Source organism: Podarcis melisellensis (genome assembly GCF_964234715.1).
Source record: "Podarcis melisellensis genome assembly, chromosome: 9".
NCBI classification, from domain to species: domain Eukaryota; kingdom Metazoa; phylum Chordata; class Lepidosauria; order Squamata; family Lacertidae; genus Podarcis; species Podarcis melisellensis.
In genome coordinates, this window is record NC_138541.1 from 3,450,604 (window position 1) to 3,472,454 (window position 21,851).

Here is a 21,851-nt window from a genome sequence, read left to right on the forward strand (position 1 = left end):
GTAAAGGGACCCCCCTGACCATTAGGTCCAGTCGTGGTCGACTCTGGGGTTGCGGCGCTCATCTCACTTTATAAAAAAAAACCCAAACCGTACTATTGCATTCATTGCCCTTAAATTGCCAGCCTAAGTTGTTCTACAAAGCAACGACTGGGCAGAGTGTGTGTGTGTGTGTGATAGCTGTCAACTTTTCCCTTTTTTTAAGGGAAATTCCCTTATTCCGATGAATAGGATTCCTCACAAGAAAAGGGAAAAGTTGACAGCTATAGGGTGTGTGTGTGTGTGTGTGTGATGTGTGTGTTTAGAGCTGGCTTTTCCTCTCTTCCCAGCCTTCCCGGTCCTCTCCAGAGCAGGCACGGCTGCCGCCCCTTAATTATTGATGCTAGGATGACAATTATAGGACCCTACACAAGCATCCTAAATATTTCATCAGCCCGGAATGCGGTTGGAGAAGGAATCGTATTCTCTGGCTTCCATCCATCTTTTCAGGATTTTTTTTTCCAGGTCCTCCTTCTCCCCTCAGCCCACTTCTCTCTTCCTCCCCCTCTTCCCCGGTCCTTTTCAAAAGATTGCAGAATCGTAAATTGTAGAGTTGGAAGGGGTTCCGAGGGTCATCTAGTCCAACCCCCTGCAATGCAGGAATCGCAGCTAAAGAATCCCTGGCAGGAGGCCACCCAACCTCAGAACCTCCAGCCAAGGAGAGTTCGCCACCTTCTGAGGTAGCCCGTTCCACTGTCAAACAGTTCTCAGCATCGGAAAGTTTATTTGGGATCTCCTTCCTTGTCGATTGAATCCACTGGTTCAGATCCTCTTCTCTGGCACAGCAGAAAACCAGCTTGCTCCATCTTCCATGTGACAATCCTTTGAATATGTGGAGATGGCTGTCTTCTTCTTCTTCTTCTTCTTCTTCTTCTTCTTCTTCTTCTTCTTCTTCTTCTTCTTCTTCTTCTTCTTCTTCTTCTTCTTCTTCTTCATACCCCGTCCTCAATAAATCTGATAAATCAAGACCATAAGGGGAGAGAAACATAAAGGTCAGACCGAGTCCAAACCAAAGGCCAGGCAGAACAGCTCTGTCTTGCAGGCCCTGCAGAAAGATGTCAAGTCCTGCAGGGCCCTAGTCTCTTGTGACAGAGCGTTCCACCACGTCGGGGCCAGTGTTGAAAAGGCCCTGGCCCTAGTTGAAACCAATCTAACCTCCTTGAGGCTCAGGACCTCCAAAGTGTTTTTATTTGTGGACCTTAAGGTCCTCCACGGGGCATACCAGGAGAGGCGGTCCTGTAGGTACGTGGGTCCTAGGCTGCATAAGGCTTTAAAGGTCAAAAGCAGCACCCAGTTTCCTCAACCACTCCTCATAAGGCTTGGTTTCAGGCCCCCAGATCATCTCTCGGCCGTCGTCTTTGGCACACCTTCCTCAGGATCCTGGGAACCTTGGCAAACTATCAAGGGATCTTTGCCACACCTCACGATCCACGGTGTGTCTGGCAAGCCGTTGCTGCAGATGCACCCAGTCCACTTTCCAGGGCTCTCTGTGACCTTGGCAAAGGATCTTTGGACATGCCTCATGGAATCGCTTCTCCTGGCATTGCAGACGGAAGCCCAAAACCAGTCAGCTTCCGCCACATAGAATCATAGAATCATAGAGTTGGAAGAGACCACAAGGGCCATCGAGTCCAACCCCCTGCCAAGCAGGAAACACCATCAGAGCACTCCTGACATATGGTTGTCAAGCCTCTGCTTAAAGACCTCCAAAGAAGGAGACTCCACCACACTCCTTGGCAGCAAATTCCACTGTCGAACAGCTCTTACTGTCAGGAAGTTCTTCCTAATGTTTAGGTGGAATCTTCTTTCTTGTAGTTTGGATCCATTGCTCCGTGTCCGCTTCTCTGGAGCAGCAGAAAACAACCTTTCTCCCTCCTCTATGTGACATCCTTTTATATATTTGAACATGGCTATCATATCACCCCTTAACCTCCTCTTCTCCAGGCTAAACATGCCCAGCTCCCTTAGCCGTTCCTCATAAGGCATCGTTTCCAGGCCTTTGACCATTTTGGTTGCCCTCCTCTGGACACGTTCCAGTTTGTCAGTGTCCTTCTTGAACTGTGGTGCCCAGAACTGGACACAGTACTCCAGGTGACCCCACTTCCAAGCCGAGCCCAGAAAGGTCACAATCACACCGTATGTTTAAAACCTGTGGCTTCTTCCAAAGAACCCTGGGAGCTGCGGTTTGCCCCTAAGGCCATTAGCATTTCCAGCACCCTTTTTTAATGTTTTTATTAACAATTTCAACATAACAAATTATCAAAACATATCATATTCGTTATTTCCCCCCTTCAAACCCTCCCCTCAGCTCCTCTCTCTAATTTCTCAGCACATATTATTCCCTGCATGTTATAAAATTATACATATCCTTACATTATCTATCTACCAAGTTGCCAACTAATAAATTGGTGTATGTTTATTCAAAACCTGCCAAGGAGTCCAATTCATTTTGTTGTCTTTTTAGATAATGTAAAAAGCTCCCATTCTTCCTTAAAGTCACAGTTGTCCTTGTCCTGCAATTTGTATGTCAATTTAGCCAGCTCTGCGTAGCTCATCAATTTTTCTTTTGTTGGGATTTCCTCATTCTTCCATCCTTGTGAGCATTCCCAGGACTCTTTGGGGTAAGCCATGCGCTTTAAATGCACCGTGAGGGTGTGGCTGGTGTCGGACTTTAGCCGCTGACGGCTCTCTGGATGCACAGAGGTTGCCAGTTGTGTGCCCTCCCCTGAGGGCCTGGCGCTCTCCGCAGTTTCTCATGCCCAGCTTCTCATACCCATTAAAGGCGGGCACCCAGGCTCCCGGTCTGCTTTAGAAACTCACAGTGAGCTCATGGAATCACAGAATTGTAGAATTAGACATCCAACCTCTGCTTTAAAAACTCCCTTGCCTTGAACAGCAGCCCAGCAAAGTGAGCAATTCTCAGGCTGCTACGAAAGGCGCAGAAAGCAGAACATTATAACATGCACCCCAGTGGCAATTTGGGGGTGACTCCAGGTATCTCCGCATCTCCTGGAAGGAGCTGGGCGTGTGAAGCCGTGGCTCAGATCTGCATCCAGCACAGGCCTCCCTCGCCCCACACTCCATGCCATCTGCGCCGCCGCCCCGCCCTCCCCCAGGGCTCAGATATCTCCAGGGTTTGTATTCCCTGATTGATCGTACTCTGCAGCAATAAAGCCCATTAGCTGCCTCGGAGGCAGCCGGGGATCAGTTTCCAATCAATACCCTCTTAAGCAGAGAAGGGTGCATTTCAGGGCTGCCTTAAAGGGCCAGCGCGACCACCAGGCGCGTGGGAGGAAGGGAGGCAAGGGTGCATGATCCGTTTAGGCAAGGATTGGGGGTGGGTGAACGAGGGTGCTAGGAAAGGGGTTTGGACAGGCACCGGCCACAGTCCAGGCTGGTTTGACCAGAGAAGGTGCTTGGATACTGTTGCTTCCTAATAATAATAATAATAATAATAATAATAATAATAATAATAATTTATTTATACCCCACCCATCTGGCTGGGCCCAGCCACTCTGAGCAGCTTCCAACAAAATATTAAAATACCGTAATACATCAAACATTAAAAGCTTCCCTAAAGAGGGCTGCCTTCAAATGTCTTCTAAAAGTCTGGTAGTTGTTGTTCTCTTTGACATCTGGTGGGAGGGTGTTCCACAGGGTGGGTGCCACTACCAAGAAGGCCCTCTGCCTGGTTCCCTGTAACTTGGCTTCTCACAGTGAGGGAACTGCCAGAAGGCCCTTGGAGCTGGACCTCAGCGTCCGGGCAGAACGATGGGGGTGGAGACTCTCCTTCAGGTATACAGGACCGAGGCCGTTTAGGGCTTTAAAGGTCAGCACCAACACTTTGAATTGTGGTTTGAATTAATGGGGGAAAAACAACTTTCTTGAAGTTCTCTGCGGCCAAGTTGCCCAGAGCACCTGAGCCAAACCAGCAGGTGAGGAACCAGGGCTTGAAATCTGGTGACCACCATGAAGCCTCGTCCGTCAGGGCAAATTGGGCAGTGCCCTGCCAACCTCAGCCTCCTCCCACCTACTGCCTGCCTTACTTACACCCAGTTCAGAAGTTGGCTCTGCCCATCAGCTCTTTTTACAGTCTTGCCCTTGTAGAATTCAGCAGGGTTGGCTCTTCCCAACATTGGCTCTGGCGCCCCCTGCTGTTGGGCTCCTCGCTTTCTGCCCTACCAGCCCCAAGGTGCCCAGTGGACACAACCTCTGACTTGACCACCGAGGAGAGCCAGAGCAATGGCTTCTCTCTGGGTAAACGCAACGCCCTCTTTTCTCCTCTTCCTTCTAGATTTTTCCTCAAGTTCTTCCTCAAATGCAACCAGAACTGCCTGAAGAATGCAGGGAACCCCCGGGACATGCGCCGTTTCCAGGTGAGACACTCCCCGTTTTCCCTTTCACCTGATACTTCTGTTCCTTCCTGACAAAAACCGCAGCAGGAGCGATCTGGTCCTCTCCAAAGAGCCACTGAGAAAGATGCTACAGTGTGATGGGGCCAGAGACACACCTTAGTCGGGAGGGAGTTCCACACACAAGGGCCCCCACTGAAAAGGCCCTTCCCCAGCGAGAGGGCCCTCAGGAGTCCCATTCTCACCCGTTGAGCTTCAGTCATGGGCTGGTTGATATGGGAGAAGGCTTTCTTGCAGATGACTGGGTCCCCAAGCCTTAGGGCTTTGAACGTCAATGGGAGCACCTTGAGTTGGGCTCGGGAAACAATTTGCAACCAGGGTTAAGGTGGGGACGGGTGTGCCTGTTGCCTGCTGGCTTCCGCCATTGCCTAGAGCAGACTTTGACTCATGGAAGGGACCCCTCAAAGGTTATCTGGTCCAACCCGCTGCAATGCAGGAATTTCAACTGAAATTTGAGCTTTAAAACTTCAGCAATGCCCTGTGCGGTGCCAAAATTAGAAGTCCCCTCACCTCTTGCCTGCCGTTGTTTGTAAGTCAGTCAGTCAGTTTTATTGCACATAGCCAAAGGCTGCCGCAATGTGCACAGAATCACCCAACGATTAAAGGAAAATATACTGGATTGATACAAAAAACTTAAAACATTTATATTATCAAGACATTACCTACTCTAAACAGAGCTATAAAAGTAACTTAATATACAAGTTAAGACATTAAACAATAAAATTTATAAGCTGAAATTATCACATGGCCACTAATATATTAAAAAATAATGTTGATTGATACAATGTGCAATTATATGCGGAGTTTGGTTATAAAGACAGAATATAGCTTGATGTAGGTAGGGTCAAATAAATTTATCTCCTTTACAGTTGGTGGCTACCTTGGCTATATAATTTGCTCTAATTTTCCTAGCGGCAGTTGCAAAGAGTTCTACACGCCAGGTCATATACTTATCTGTGTCTGCGAGGAGATATAAAATCATGTCAGAGGGGTTCTGGCCAGGGGACCTTGTCCTTATAGGTGCTAAAAACCTTTCTCTTGCTTCATTATAGAAGGGGCAGCGCAAGATATAATGCATGAGGTCCTCTACTTCAAGACATCCCCTAATGCAAAGACGTTCGTTTGTTGGCATGCCTCTGTGTCTCCCATCTCTATAAGCAGAGTTTATTGTATTTAATCGTTGTTTGTCATTGTTGCAATTCCCCCCGTTGTGCCCTCTGGGCCTCCGTACCCAGTGCAAGCGAGTCGGTCTTGCTTGCCTAAATCCACCACTGCTACTAAGCGTGGTTCGCACTCGCCTCTCGCCTGTAGCGGCGGCGTCTGCTGCTGCTGCTCCTTCTCCTTCCCTCATCAAGGTGGGTGTGCTTTCGCTCCCAGGCACCCGCGCTATGCAAATTGGAATGGCTGCTAATCATGTAAAAATGTCACAATTACCATATCGTTAGGAGAGGAACCTGATGATGAAGCCCCCCAGCCAGACAGACAGAGCCGGTTGAGGCCCAGGGAGCCCCTTCTTGCCCCCACAGACAGCGTGGCCCCTCTGGGTCCTGCTGAGGTCCCTTTCCTTGCATGAGGCTGGCATTATTCACAGACCCAAAGTGCGCTGGCGGGGTATTGCATCGTGCCATAGACAGCAAGCAAGCAAACACACAACGAATAGTAGGAAGAAGAAATATATACCCAGGCATCTATATTTCCCAAGCTGGCGTGGATTTTTAATGTTGAGCGTCTTACGTCCGAAGCATAGGAAGTAAAAATCCGACCAGATGACTTTAAAATGTCCTAGATTCTCGATTCCCCTGCAGAAACACAGTTTATGTGTGATTCCACGCATACCCCTGCAATAGCCAGACACCAATGGACATTTTATAATTTCTTTAAAGAAACTCATCAGAGAAATAATAATAACAAGTTTATCATTTATACCCTGCCATTCTGGTTGCATTGCCCAAGCCACTCTGGGCAGCTTCCAACACATATAAAAATGTAATAAAACATTCAAAAACAGTTTTCCTGCACAAGGCTGCCTTCAGATGTCTTCTAAAAGTCAGATAGTTGCTTATCTCCTTGGCATCTGATGGGAGGGCGTTCTGCCAGGTTCTCTAGCTTCTTGCAGTGAGGGAACTGCCAGAAGGCCCTCCGCGCTGGACCTCAGTGTCCAGACTGAGCAATGGGGGAAGAGATGCTCCTTCAGGTATACTGGGCTGAGGCCATTTAGGGCTTTCAAGGTCAGCACCAACACTTTGAATTGTGCTCAGAAATGTCCTGTGAGCCAATAAAGAACTTTCAGGACCTGTGTTATATGGTCTTGGCGGCCACTCCCAGTCCCCAGTCTAGCTGCCCCATTCTGGATTAGTTGTAGTTTCCGAGTCATCTTCAAAGGTAGCCCCATGTAGAGCGCATTGCAGTAGTCCAAGCGGGAGATAACCAGAGCATGCACTACTCTGGTGAGACAGTCTGCGGGCAGATAGGGTCTCATCCTGCGTACCAGATGGAGCTGGGAGACAGCTGCCCTGGACACAGAGTTGACCTGCTCCTCCATGGACAGCTGTGAGTCCAAAATGACCCCAGCCTGCGCACCTGCCAGTGTGCAAATTGGCAGCTGCCCTTCCACCTTATTTCTTTGTGCAGAGAATGTGCAGCCAAGCAGCTGAAAGGCATCAAGGTGCAAATCTGGCTGTGACAAATTGCATCAGAGATGCTTAGTGGGGCAGGACAGGGGCAGATGTCACCCTATAGTCCTGGACGGTGCCCTCTCTCTGATGGAATGACCCCGATGGTTGTCTAGCCTGTTTTTCTACCTTCTGAGGACCAGGAAATTGCTGTTTTGCTGGGAGTCTAGATGTCTCCTCCTCCTTGGCAAACCCCTAATCTCTCTTCCCCTTTAGGTTGTGGTGTCGACGACAGTCAATGTGGACGGCCATGTCCTGGCGGTGTCTGATAACATGTTTGTGCACAACAACTCCAAGCACGGGAGGCGAGCAAGAAGGCTGGACCCCTCTGAAGGTCTGTGTTGTAGCAGCGCAGTGGCAAACTCAGGCGTCAGATCTTATCGCAGCCAGAGCTTATCACAGATTCTAGGTTTACGAAAGAATCTTCCAGTTGTACATTGATGCATTGCAATGATCACTGCTCATCTCCATATATTATTTTCTGTGGCACCTTGTACGCCTCCTTCCGGCAAGCTGGTGCCTAACATATCACTCTGCTTTTCATTGGAGCCCATCAGTGAGGCCGAGAGGGGGGTCTTGTTGTCTGGGCAGCCCAGGTCCCCCATGCATGCTGCCCAGACGTGCGCAGTACCCTTTGGTACTGCTAATGCAGTGGTTTGACTCCACCCCCGGAGGCACACTCCACTGACAGACGGATGACGACAGCAACTATTTTATTTTAAAATTTTGTTGGAAGCCGCCCAGAGTGGCTGGGAAAACCCGGCCAGATGGGCGGGGTATAAATAAATTATTATTATTAGTAGTAGTAGTAGTAGTAGTAGTAGTAGTAGTAGTAGTAGTACAGTCATACTTCGGGTTGAAGTAGCTTCAGGTTAAGGATTTTTGGGTTGCGCTCCGTGGCGACCCGGAAGTAATGGAGCATGTTACTTCCGGGTTTCGCCGCTCGCGCATGCGCAGTAGCTCAAAACAACGTCACGTGCATGTGCGGAAGTGGCGAATTGTGACCCACAGATCCGTAGACGCAGGTTGTGTTCGCTTCAGGATGCGAACGGGGCTCCGGAACGGATCTCGTTCATATCCAGAGGTACCACTGTAGTATATTATTATTATTGTTGTTGTTGTTGTTGTTGTTGTTGTTGTTGTTGTTATATTTTCTGTGCACTAATGTGGGCAAATGATTTGGGGTTGAACTAGATAGCTCTTGCCATGCCTTCCAACTCTACGATTCTGTGAAGAAGGACCACCTTTCTCTTGGGGCTTTCACAGCCTATGGTTCTCTATAATCCTCATTGGCTCGGAAGCCTGGAATCAGAGAACTGTAGAGTTGGAAGGGACCCCCAAAGGCCATCTAGTCCAACCCCCTTCATTGCCTGTTTTTCCTTCCCTCCAACATGCACTGCCATCCCCTTTGCCCTCCTCTGCGCCCCACATCACTGCCCACTTTCCCTTCTTACGGTGATCTGCACCTCTCTTCTTCCGCTCACCCCACTTTCTGACTCTCTGCCTTGTCTCTCCCCCCCTCCCTGCCTGAAGCTGCCACCCCTTGCATCAAAGCCATCAGCCCCAGCGAAGGCTGGACGACGGGCGGCGCCACCGTCATCGTCATCGGGGACAACTTCTTTGACGGGCTGCAGGTGGTCTTTGGCACCATGCTGGTGTGGAGCGAGGTGAGTCTCCAGGGGCACGCTGAGGACTTTATTATTATTATTATTATTTGTTTAATCATTTTTTCTATACAAAAATCCACCGCAAAAGACACATACAACAAAAACCATAACAACAATAATCACACAATTTGACAATTCAGATTTGAATGCACTGATATACCTACGACTACACCTTTTTAAACAATATTTCCCCACCTCTCTCTCCTCCCCCTACTTCCCACAACTGTCCGCCTTATCGCTTAAATATTCAATCCAGATTTCTTCATATTTATCCATTCTTATTTTGCGTTGACATGCAATTTGTTCGTATGTAGCTAATCTGTCCATAATCCATGTGCTAAATGGAATCTTTTTGCGGCTCTTCCAATCCATCAAAACAAGTTTTTTTTGCTTCTAATATAGCACGGTACATCCATATTTTTTTTGACCCCCTTGAAATCTCCCTGTTTCTGGAATAGAATTTAGAATTAAATTCAGTTCCCCTAAATAACGATTTCTTTTTATGTGCACACTGAGGACTTGAAACTTTGTGTGCCAATCTCCCCCCCCAACCCCCCCCTGAAGATTTGTGAGCAGCCTTGCCAAATGGCAGCTCCCAGGGTGCTTTGCAGGGAGCCATGACAGTTCAAGCTAGCAGCAAAACAATGGAGGTTGCAGCATAGAGAGGCCTCTGCATCTGGTTGCACAGCTGTGGTTGGCAACTTAACTGATGAAAAGGAAGGGTGTTCTGGTTTGGTGCCGGATCCCACAGGGGAAAGTAGCTGATTTATTCAGAGCCAGACCACTGTGTGGCCCACCAGGTCCAGTATTGTCTTTTCGGACTGGCAGCTGTAGTTCTCCAGGGTTGCAAGCAGGGATCTCTGGGGACTTGAACCCAAGGCAGATGCTCTTCTTCTTAGCTACAGGACTGCCGCCTTGTGGATAGCTCTTAAAGGGCCAGCCTTCTGGCCTGGAGATAGAATCATAGAATCGTTGGAAGGGACCCAAGGATCATCTAGTCCAACCCCTGCGATGGTCATCTCCTCCTCCTCCTTTCCATAGTCTCCTGCCCTCCGTGACCTGCTGGATAGGCAAGGTCCGATTGGGGACATTGGGTTCCTCGGGGAAAGGTGCGCATGAGGGTCCCGACTCTGCCCTGACAGTGCTCTGGGAGATTTTTCTTGGGTCTCTGGTCTGTGAAATTCAGGCTCAGTGGCCTCTGGCTCTCCAGCAGCGGCCCCAGAGCTCCGTAAAAGTTCAGGAAGGGGCCACCAGAATGAGGGTGGTGAATACAGCACAAGATATTATGGGCTGTCCCGTGAATCCGCTGGGTGAAATAGCGGAAGAACGTTGCCTCAGGAGAGTGAGGGAAATTCTCAGGGATGATTCACACCCTGGCCAGCACTTTCTTGATCTCCTGCCCTCGGGCAGAAGATATAGGTAAAGGTAAAGGGACCCCTGACCATCAGGTCCAGTGGTGGCCGACTCTGGGGTTGCGGCGCTCATCTTGCTTTATTGGCCGAGGGAGCCGGCATACAGCTTCCGGGTCATGTGGCCAGCAGGACTAAGCCGCTTCTGGCCAACCAGAGCAGTGCACGGAAACGCCGTTTACCTTCCCGCCAGAGCGGTACCTATTTACCTACTTACACTTTGACGTGCTTTCGAACTGCTAACTGGGCAGGAGCTGGGACCGAGCAACAGGAGCTCACCCCATCGCGGGGATTCAAACCGCCGACCTTCTGATTGGCAAGTCCTAGGCTCTGTGGTTTAACCCACAGCTCCACCCGCATCCCACCCATGATTAGTCGCACCAACAGGGTGAATAACAGCTTCTATCCGTGGGCTGTTAGGCTGCTGAATGAAAAGATAACAACAGGGCAACTGACTTTCGGGTTTGGTGGGTGTGCGTCAGTAAATGAGGGGAATTAAGACCAAGAGAGCTGAGTGGGGGGTGCTTGTGTACAAGTAACAATAAAGTATTGCAATTTGAATGATCTGTGAGAACAGGATGCTGGTCTCAATTTGCCATTGGCGCTTGTTCTGCATTTAAATGTCTGCCCACCTCTCTTAACAGCTCATCACACCACACGCAATCCGTGTGCAGACTCCGCCAAGGCATATTCCTGGGGTGGTGGAAGTGACCCTCTCCTACAAATCGAAGCAGTTCTGCAAAGGAGCACCAGGACGCTTTGTTTACACTGGTGAGAGTTGGAGCGGTCTTCTTTTGTGGGGAGGCTTTTCTGCCCAGACAGCTCACAGTCAAACGTGGCCTTTGGAACTCCTGGCTTTGCTGTGAAATGATGATCCTTGGGTTTGCTGCCAGTGGTCAGTGCATCTTCGGGAGAGATCAAAGAAAGTCCATCTTTGCATGGTTGCACTATGGAACTCTCTGCCACAGGAGGCAGTGATGGCAGATCTGGGTGGCTTTAAAAGAGGATTAGACAAATTCATGGAGGAGGAGGGGGCAGGGGTTGACTACTAGCCGCTATGGCTATGTGCTACCTCCACAGTCGGAGGCAGCGATGCTTCTGAATACCAGTTGCTGGAAACCGCAGGAAAGTCGAGTGGCTCTTGTGTTCGAATTCTGCTTGTGGGTTTCCCAGAAGAGGCACCTTGCTGGCCGCTGCGAGAGCAGGATGCAGACAGCAAATTCTCCTAATCCAGTTTGCTTCTTAGCAAACAGATTGAGGTTGAATCCTGACAAGGCAGAAGTACTGTTTTGGGGGGACGGGGGGGCGGGCAGCTGCGGAGGACTCCCTCGTATTAAATGGGGTAACTGTGACACTGAAGGACCAGGTGCGCAGCCTGGGAGTCATTCTAGACTCACAGCTGTCCATGGAGGCACAGGTCAGTTCTGTATCCAGGGCAGCTGTTTATCAGCTCCATCTGGTACACAGGATGAGACCCTCCCTGCCCGCGGACTGTCTCACCAAAGTGGTGCGTGCTCTGGTTATCTCTCGCTTGGACTACTGCAATGCGCTCTACGTGGGGCTACCTTTGAAGGTGACCCGGAAACTGCAATTAATCCAGAATGTGGCAGCTAGACTGGGGACTGGGAGCGGCCGCTGAAACCATATCCCACTGGTCTTGAAAGACATACATTCGCTCCCAGTACGTTTCCGAGCACAATTCAAAGTGTTGGTGCTGACCTTGAAAGCCCTAAACGGCCTCAGTCCAATATACCTGAAGGAGCATCTACACCCCCATCTTTTTGCCCTGACACTGAGGTCCAGCGCTAAGGGCCTTCAGGCGGTTCCCTCTCTGTGAGAAGCAAAGCTACAGGGAAACAGGCAGAGGGCCTTCTCGGTGGTGGCACCCGCCCTGTGGAAAGCCCTCCCACCAGATGTCAAAGAGAAGAACAACTACCAGACTTTTAGACGACATCTGAAGGCAGCCCTGTTTAGGGAAGCTTTTAATGTTTAATAGGTTATTGTATTTTAATATTCTGTTGGAAGCCGCCCTGAGTGGCTGGGGAAACCCAGCCAGATGGGCAAGGTATAAATAATAAATTATTATTATTATTATTATTATTATTATTATTATTTAATTATACTGGTCCCCCAATGGCGGGGCCAAGCGTATGAATCACCCCCCGCCTCTGGGACGATGGGGGCACGTGCTCTGGCCTTGCCCTTCACGCATCTGAGCCAACGTGAGGAATTTAGAACGGTGGAGCTGTCAAGACCCCATCTCGGCCCATCTTCCCCTGTCCCCAAAAGCGCAACCCTGTGACCGCATCTCTGTGTGTGTGTGTCATCCCACCCACGTCCCCCCCTCGTTGCATGGGTAATCCCGTGTGCTCTGGCCTGTGAAAGGCCTTCCATGGGTGGGGGCGGGGGGGGGAGCAGGGAGAAAATCAATACCAATTACTCCTGCACGAACGCTGCCCAGAACTGGAATTGCAGCATATGTTTACGCTAAATCAGGCAATCTATCTTCATCTTGGTTCAGTAATGAAGCGCGCCAATCTCGGAGGGGGGAGGTTTAAAGTGGGAGGTGGAGTATGTGCCTTCTGGGTGATAGACAGGTTATTGGAGGGGGGTGGAATCCCTGATTCTCTGTGCCTTGGAGATTGGGGGGCGAAAGAGGAGGAGAGCGGAAAGGGGGGAGAATAGATCATTTATGATTATTCATATCAATGTTGTTATTTGTTCAGTTTCTTTCCCTTTCTTTCTCTGAGGATCACAGGGCGGTTCGCAATATAAAAACACATATATACATGCCAGAGATACAGATACAATCTCCACCACCACACACACAGAGAGAGAGAGAGATTAAAAGGCCATAGATTGTTTAATTAGTCAAAGGCCAGGGAAAAGAGGGGTGTTTTTGCCTGTCTCCTGAAGGTGAGGACCAGTGATGGCTATTTCTGTGCCTCCAAGGTAAAGGTAAAGGTACCCCTGCCCGTACCGGCCAGTCGTGTCCGACTCTAGGGTTGTGCGCCCATCCCACTTAAGAGGCTGGGGACCAGCGCTGTCCGCAGACACTTCCGGGTCACGTGGCCAGCGTGATGAAGCTGCTCTGGCGAGCCAGCGCAGCACACGGAAACGCCGTTTACCTTCCGGTACCTATTTATCTACTTGCACTTAGGGGTGCTTTCGAACTGCTAGGTGGGCAGGAGCTGGGACCGAAAGACGGGAGCTCACCCCGCCGCGGGGATTCGAACCGCCAACCATGCGATCGGCAAGCCCTAGGCACTGAGGTTTTACCCACAGCGCCACCCGCGTCCCAAGGTGGGAGGCAGCAATTCTTCTGGATCCCAGAGGGCTCTTGTGTTCGAATCCTGCTCGCGGGTGTCCCACAGGCCACCGTGAGAGGCTGGACCAGGTGGGCCCTTGGCCTGTCCCAGCGACGTTCTCCTTATGTTCCTGTGGGCAGATTCTGGCTGTTCCTTATTGTCCCAGAAGGCATCTTGTATGAGGGCAGGTTGAAGGTGTGCTTTTGGAACTTTTGCCGCAGGCTATTCCTACATTATCAGGACACGGGTGGCGCTGTGAGTTAAACCACAGAGCCTAGGACTTGCCGATCGGAAGGCCGGCGGTTCGAATCCCTGCGATGGGGTGAGCTCCCGTTGCTCAGTCCCTGCTCCTGCCAACCTAGCCGTTCGAAAGCACGTCAAAGTGCAAGTAGATGAATAGGTACCACTCCGGCAGGAAGGTAAACGGTGTTTCTGTGCGCTGCTCTGGTTCGCCAGAAGTGGCTTAGTCCTGCTGGCCACATGACCCAGAAGCTATATGCCGGCTCCCTCAGCCAGTAAAGCAAAATGAGCACTGCAACCCCAGAGTCGGTCATGACTGGACCTAATGGTCAGGGGTCCCTTTACCTTTATTCCTACATTGGAGGAGGTTAGAATCATAGAATCGTAGATTTGGAAGGGACCCCGAGGGTCATCTAGTCCAGCCCCCTGCCATGCCCCAATCGGAAACCAAGAAGAGTTCTCTCCCCTCCTGCGAATTCCAGCGACTGGTATTCAGAGGCCCTGCTCCCTCCACCATTTCAACTCTCCTCCTCTCCTTGAATTCTTTCTGTTCCAGCTGGTCATTACAGAAACTATGTAACTAAGAACTAGCGCCTGTTAGCCTTTTTTTCTCCTCCCTCCTCCTCCCTTTTCCTTTTGTGTGGTGTCATTTAGACTACAAGGAAGCCTCTTTTTTCTGTTAAAGGGTGAAGATGCTTTAAATAAAATGAAAGATGTGAATAAGTACCTTTTTTGAGAGGGAAAGGGAATAGGGAGTTGTTTTTCTCTCCTTCTTGTGACATTGGGGCTTGGTGGACACCATACGGGGCTGAAAGCCAGGAGGTTCAGCACACAGCAAAAGAACGACTCCTTCGCCCAGCGTGTAGTTAAGATACGGAACTAAAGCAATGACTTTAAAATAGGTTTAGAATATGTCTGGAGATAACGGTGTCCAGAGGAAAGCCCTCTGTGAACGGGATTTGGTATCCGAAGTTCAGCTTAGAAATGCACAAATTTATGGGAGAAGCCACACCATTCTGGCCAAGCTGTTCCTCAACAACGAGCCCAATTCACTGGATTCTAACCTGCTCACTCTTTCTGCCTGCAGCCTTGAATGAGCCAACCATCGACTACGGCTTCCTGCGCTTGCAAAAGGTGATTCCACGGCACCCCGGAGACCCTGAACGTTTGCCCAAGGTAGGGAATCTCACAAGGCATTCAAGTGTATAGTCATACCTCGGGTTACAGCCGCTTCAGGCTGCGGTTTTTTGGGTTGCAGACCACCGAAACCTGGAAGTACCAGAACGGGTTACGTTCGGGTTTCGGCGGTCACGCATGCGCGGAAGCGCCGAATCACAACCCACGATGTTCGGAGGCTAGGGGATTTTGTGGAGGGAAGGTCTGCCAAGGGCTCTAAGCCAAAAGGGAGCCTCTGTGCGCCACCAAGAACCAGGTCCCGACACAAATAATATAATAAAATAATTTATTATTTATACCCCACCCATCTGGCTGAGTTTCCCCAGCCACTCTGGGCAGCTTCCAATTGAGTGTTAAAAACAATACAGCATTAAATACTAAAAACTTCCCTAAACAGGGCTGCCTTCAGATGTCTTTTAAAGATAAGATAGCTACTTATTTCCTTGACATCTGGTGGGACGGTGTTCCACAGAGCGGGCGCCACCACCGAGAAGACCCTCTGCCTGGTTCCCTGTAACTTCGCTTCTCGCAGTGAGGGAACCGCCAGAAGGCCCTCGGCGCTGGACCTCTGTGTCCGGGCTGAACGATGGAGGTGGAGACACTCCTTCAGGTCTACTGGACCGAGGCCGTTTAGGGCTTTCAAGGTCAGCACCAACGCTTCAAATTGTACTCGGAAACGTACTGGGAGCCAATGCAGATCTCTCAGGACTGGTGTTATGTCGTCCCGGCAGCCGCTCCCAGTCACCAGAGAAGAGGGCGATGGTCTGCTTCCCTGTCCTCTCTCAGAAGCAGAGCACTGGGCCGGGTGGGTCTTGGCCTCCTACAGCCCAGCCGATTCAGGGGACTGTGCATCTCTCCACCTGCTGGCACCGGAGCAATAAGAGACCCACATCATCAGACTGGGAGTGCATCAATAGCGTGCGTCGGCGAGCCCCGTGCACCTCCCCGACACAACCGGCACGCAGACCCCTCGATTAGTCTTTCGCCTGCCGGAGACAGGTTGCTCCTTTGTTCCACGCGCTCCGGCTGTCCTCGCCAAAGCGTAGCTAATGCCTCCGGGCAGAGAACAGCTGGCGGCGAGAGGGAGGGCCTTTGGGTGGAGAGTGACAGCGAGAACCGGCCTCCAAATTGGAGCCATTCATCATGGGCTGACAGGGACGCTGCAATCGCTGCTGCGGGCGCGTTCCTGCGCGCAAGCCTCCCTTTGGTGCCGGAGCGCATGGCGCAGCACTGCTCCTGTCGCCTTGGCACACTGAGGAACTGGATTCTGTGTACGGGGCCGTCGCAATTGCTCTGCAGCTTGGGACCAGTAGTCCATCTTCTCCAACATCCTCCACTTAAGAATTGAGGTGTTTGTGAGAGCTTCTAAGCCAGGCGTGTAAGTACATAAGATGGCGTCCTTTTCTCACAGTTGCCAACCAGGGGGAAAGCCACAAGCTGGATTCGAACTCAAGTGCAGTCTCTCCTCCTGTGGTTTCCAGCAACTGGTGTTCAGAAGTGGAGGAAAAGCGTAGCTATTCTGGCTGTTGGCCATCGATAGTCCTCTCCTCCTCCACGAATTTGTCCAGGCCTTTTTAAAAGCTGTCACTCCTGTGGCAAGGAGTTCCGTAGTTTAATAATAAATTTTATTCACACCCCGCCCTCCCCAGCCAAGACCGGGCTCAGGGCAGCTAACACCAGGCATAAAAACAATTGATTAAAATATAACTTGAAAACAAGATTAAAATACAACATTAAAATGCAGCCTCATTTCCACAGAAACTCAAAAACTTTTTGGGGATGAAAACATCAAATCTTCACCAAGGCCAACTATCCAGACTGGTCCTACGTGGGCCAGAAAAAAGCCAGGGAAGTCCCCAAATAGGAGTTCCATCACAGATGGAGAAAGGAAAGAGGGGGAGCGGATCAAGTTGATTCCAAGCCGAAGTCCAGGCGGAACAACCCTGTCTTACAGGCCCTGCATAAAGAAATCAGATCCTGCAGGGCCCTGGTCTCATGAGGCAGAGCGTTCCACCAGGTCGGGGCCAGTGTTCAAAAGGCCCTGCCTCTGGTTGAGGCTAATCTGACTTCCTTAGGGCCCGGGACCTCTAGGGTGTTGCTTTTTATGGACCTTAAGGCAGTGGCGTAGCATGGGGGTTGCAGGGGGGGCCGGCTGCATCGGGCGCAACATCGGGGGGGGCGCTTGCACTCGCAGCTCTCTGCCCCTACTAAAATCAACGGGTTAGGGGGCGCAAATTACTTGCCTTGCCCCGGGTTAGGGGGCGCAAATTACTTGCCTTGCCCCGGGTGCTGACAACCCACACTACGCCACTGCCTTAAGGTCCTCCGCAGGGCATACTGGGAGAGGTGGTCCCGTAGGTAGGATTTAGGAAATAGGAAATAGGAAATATTTTTCTCCATCCACTCTGCCCATGCCAAGCAGAATTTTGTGCACTTCCGTCATGCCACCTGTTACTCGCCTATACTCTAAACTATGATAACCTGCTGCCCTCCTTATTTTTCTAGACTACAATGCCCGTCAGCCTCAGACAGCACGGCTGTAGTCCAAAACATCTGAGCATGCACCAGCCTTGCAAAGTCTGCCCTAGTTGTTTCATTCAGAGATCTATATGTTAGAGAGAACGAAATCAGCTGTAAAATTATGTTCCCAAAACAAACAAACAAAATGCATTTCGAATCAGTAGATCAGCTTAAGATATCAGATATGGCTAGATCACCCATCAGGTGAGTTTTAAGCAGGTGTCTTAATGCCAACTCTGCAGGTGTCAGCCCGACATTCATTGCAATTAAGCACATTTCATGGTAAGGAATCCCGCAAGTTAATTATGGGGTGGGGTGCAAATAAATTGCTTCATTTCCTTGTCCAGAAGGTGATCCTCAGGCCTGTCAACAGGCAAAGAGGAAGCAAGACTACAGAATATTCGCATGGCACAAAGTTACAATTTTATATTGTAAGCTGCCCTATGATCCTCGAATGAAGGGCAGTATAGAAATGTAATAAAATAATAATAATGAAAAGGTAAAGGACCCCTGACAGTTAAGTCCAGTCGCGAACGACTCTGGGGTTGTGGCACTCATCTCGCTTTACTGGCCGAGGGAGCCGACGTTTGTCCGCAGACAGGTTTTCCGGGTCTTGTGGCCAGCATGACTAAGCCGCTTTTGGTGAACCAGAGCAGTGCACGGAAACGCCGTTTACCTTCCCGCCGGAGTGGTACCTATTTATCTACTTGCACTTTGACATGCTTTGGAACTGACGTGCTTTGGTCCCTGGCAGAAGAAGCAGGGACCGAGCAACGGGAGCTCACCCCGTCACGGGGATTCGAACCGCCAACCTTCTTATTGCGAAGTCCTAGGCTCAGTTGTTTAGACCACAGCACCACCCGCGTCCCCTAAAACAATAATAGTCATAAATAAACTGTGGAACTCCCTGCCTCAGGTGGAAGAAATGACCTCCAACTAGGATCGCTTTACAAATTGGACAAATTCGTGGAAGAGGCTTTCAAAAGCTAGTAGCCACAATGGCTATACTCTGCCTCCACAGTTGAAGGCAATGAAATACAAGGCTTAATATCTTTCCTTCTTTTTTAACCAAACCAAGACTTTTATCTAGTTACAATAAAAACACAAGAAAGAGAAAAAGAGAGGAGGAGGAGGTTAAAGGAGAAAGTTAGAAAACTAAGATTCAGAAAGTAGAGAACTTCCAATTTTTCACCTGTCTGCTATATAAAAGCAATATTCACTCAATCCAGAGGCAGTGATGCTTCTGAATGCCAATTGCTGGAAACCACAGGAGAGGGATCTTGTGTTCGAATCCTACTTGCAGGTTCCACACAAGCATCTGGTTGGCCCCTGGGAAAAGAGGCTGCTGGAGTAAGTGGGCCACTCTGTGTGATCCAGAAAACCTCTTCTTATGTTCTTACGCTGCAGTTTGGGGGTTATACACTTTCTTTTCATGCAACGGGTCCCACTTTCGGTGCCCAACATCTCCATGTCGGGCTGGGAAGGAGCAGAATGTGGGCATCACAGCAAGCTGCCACTGATAGCTGTTAAACCCAGGAATTCCTGGCCTCCATCAGGGAACTTCCACCCCGAAGGAGCAAAAGCATCCTGGCCTGCTCCTATGCTTTTAAGCACACAGCTCGAACTGCAGAAATTAGCAGGAGAGGCTTTCTTTAAATACTTCCACCTGCAGAGATGCAGCAGGCGGCTTAAAAAGTTGACAGCCCTCCCGTCTCTGGTAAGTTTGGAGGCATCGCTGCAGCACGCAGGGCCTTGCAGAGAGGTTCCCTAGATGCCGGCGTGAGCCTTAACAGAGGACCCTCGCCCCCCGGGAGAGGTTTATTAATTGTGACAGTGAATCTCTGTATCCACTGATTTCTCTCTCCCTTCGCAAAGACTTCAAGGCAGTGGCTGGTCTGGCCCAGCCATTCATCATAGTTAAGCTACCTGTCGTATCCGGGCTATGATGAAACAGACCCTTCCTCCTTTCTCAGCATCGCGGTCCCCCACCCTGCCCTTCGCCCCATGCATCATGCAGAACTGACAACAGGTATACATGCTAATTGTGTGTGTGTGTGTGTGTGTGTGTGTGCAAGCTTAACTGTGTCCTGGCTGCAGGAATGTAGGCTGGAAGAGGACACAGCAGCGTTTTTAGAGAATTCAATGGGCTTTACCTGTGACTACCTTTGAAGATGAATCAGAAACGAACTACAACTAACCTAGAATGTAGGTGCCAAACTGGAGACTGGGAGTGGCCGCCGAGACCATATAACACTAGTCCTGAAAGGTCTACACTGGCTCCCAGTACGTTTCTGAGCACAGTTCAGAGTATTGTTGCTGACCTTTAAAGCTCTAAATGGCCTTGGCCCTGTAAACCTGAAGGAGTGTCTCCACCCCCATCATTCAGCCCGGACACTGAGGTCCAGCTCCGAAGGTCTCCTGGCAGTTCCCTCCCTGCGAGAAGTGAGGTTACAGGGAACCAGGCAGAGGGCCTTCTCGGTGGCAGCACCCGCCCAGTGAAACACCCTCCCATCAGATGTCAAGGAGATGAATAATTAAATATCTTTTAGAAGACATCTGAAGGCAGCCCTGTGTAGGGAAGTTTTTAATGGTCAAATCTTTTATTATGCTTTTACTATTTTGTTGGGAGCCACCCAAAGTGGCTGGGGAAACCCAGACAGATGGGCAGCATTTAAATAACAATATTATTATTATTACTATTATTATTATTAGTTGGAAGAGGCAGGCTGGCCAAACAGGTCTGACAGTTTGTTAAAAAAAAATCCCTCAACACCTATCTGACCAGAGTTGACAGTGTGTCAGGAGTAATGTGTATGTTTGTGTGTTTATGCCAGGCATGAGGAAGCTCAGGCCCAGAGCCAAATCCAGCCCTCCAGAATTATAGAATCATAGAATGGGAAGGGAACCTGAGGATCCTTCAATGCAGGAATACGTAGCTGTCCCATACAGGGATCGAACTTACAACCTTGGTGTTATCAGCACCACAGCCTAGTCAACTGAGCTATCCAGCTGATCTGGTTTCAGTTGAGCCCTGTTCATGGATTCAGCTGGTAAAAGGTCTCATGCTGATCACCCCCACATTTTTAACATTCTGTCATTCCCCCAGACTGCAGAAGTATTTTTGGCCTGGGGGGGGCTGCATGACTTTGAGGGGCCACCTATCTGCTGTCGTCCTCCTGGCCCCCCTTTGCTGATTTAGTCCAGAAATAACTGGGTGTTTTATATCCCCTTAACGGGAGCTAAATGTGTGCAAAGCGGCCTGCAGTCTCTCCCCCCCATCCCCCCCCCGCCAGCCCCAAGCCTCCCCCCCCTCCGCTCCATTACCGTATTGATCGGGGAGATATTGCAGAGGACAGAAGAGCAAGAACTTCTGATTGCTGGCACTTAGCTTGACAGCAATCCAATAGCCTTGAGATCCTGATGTACAGTCTAGAGCCGTCATCATTGGTAGTGGGCTGGGGGGGGCTGGGAGGGGAGGGGAAGGCCAGGGGGCAGGTTAAGGAGCACAGCAAGGACCTCTCCCTGAGACGCAACTGAAATCAGAGGCTCAAAAAGACAGCCGCTTCCCTCCAGATTCTTAGGACCTCAACCAATTAAATGCTGCAATTAAATATTTTTGTGCTGCTGTTTCACAAAGAGCTTTCCAAACTGTGTGTCACGACACATTAGTGTGTTGGCTGCAGCCTGCAGAGGTGTCGCACGAACACTCCTTGCACTCATTCCGGGACTAGAAAGGGGGTAGTTTAACCTCCGCTTTGCTAGCAAAACTGAATTTTACTGTGTCGCGAAATTATGCATGTCTAAAAAGTGCGCGACCAACATTACAAGATTAATAATAATAATAATAATAATAATAATAATAATAATAAATTTTATTATATCCCGCCCTCCCCAGCTGAAGCCAGGCTCAGAGCGGCTAACATCAAATGTATAATACATTAACATAAAATCAGACAGTCAATTAAAATGCATCCTCAAATCAGATCAGTATCAGAATAAAATCCAGAATAAAATTAGAAATCTTAGAAGCTTGCTGGGTGGTGTACAAGGCATAGAGCCTACAGTTATCATGGTTGTATTTCTTCCTATAGACATAGAAGCATAAGGCTAGCATCACGCAGCTCCCACTGAAGGATTTATACTGCCTTCTCACAGTCTTGGGTTTGCACAGACAGGGCAGGGGACGGGAACCCCAAGTTTGAAAGAGCTGTCAGAGGAAGTGGGGAGGACTGTAAAGGGAGGGGGTTGGTGAGCAGCACAAGCGGGGGTAGCCACCCCTAGTTTAAAATAGTTAAATATTTATTGATTTGCTGCTTAAGTCGCCTTGAGAGCTTTGGGTAATACAGTACGGCCACATTTCATGGCCGTTTAGCTTGTGAAATCTCAGCCTTGCGTTGTGTAAGGCTGGCCG

The 21,851-nt window shown here is 49.8% G+C and overlaps 1 protein-coding gene across 2 annotated transcripts in view; it reads left to right on the top strand.

The window, feature by feature from the left end:
- Window positions 1–21,851, top strand: part of LOC309377544 (transcription factor COE1-like) — a 99,361-nt gene that overhangs the window by 59,003 nt on the left and 18,507 nt on the right. For both annotated transcript variants that reach the window (XM_081924964.1, XM_081924965.1), the window contains exons 8-12: window positions 4,331–4,412; window positions 7,337–7,454; window positions 8,654–8,787; window positions 10,841–10,967; window positions 14,832–14,920. In XM_081924964.1, the coding sequence (XP_081781090.1) occupies window positions 4,331–4,412; window positions 7,337–7,454; window positions 8,654–8,787; window positions 10,841–10,967; window positions 14,832–14,920 (550 nt within the window). The remainder of the gene's footprint in view (window positions 1–4,330; window positions 4,413–7,336; window positions 7,455–8,653; window positions 8,788–10,840; window positions 10,968–14,831; window positions 14,921–21,851) is intronic.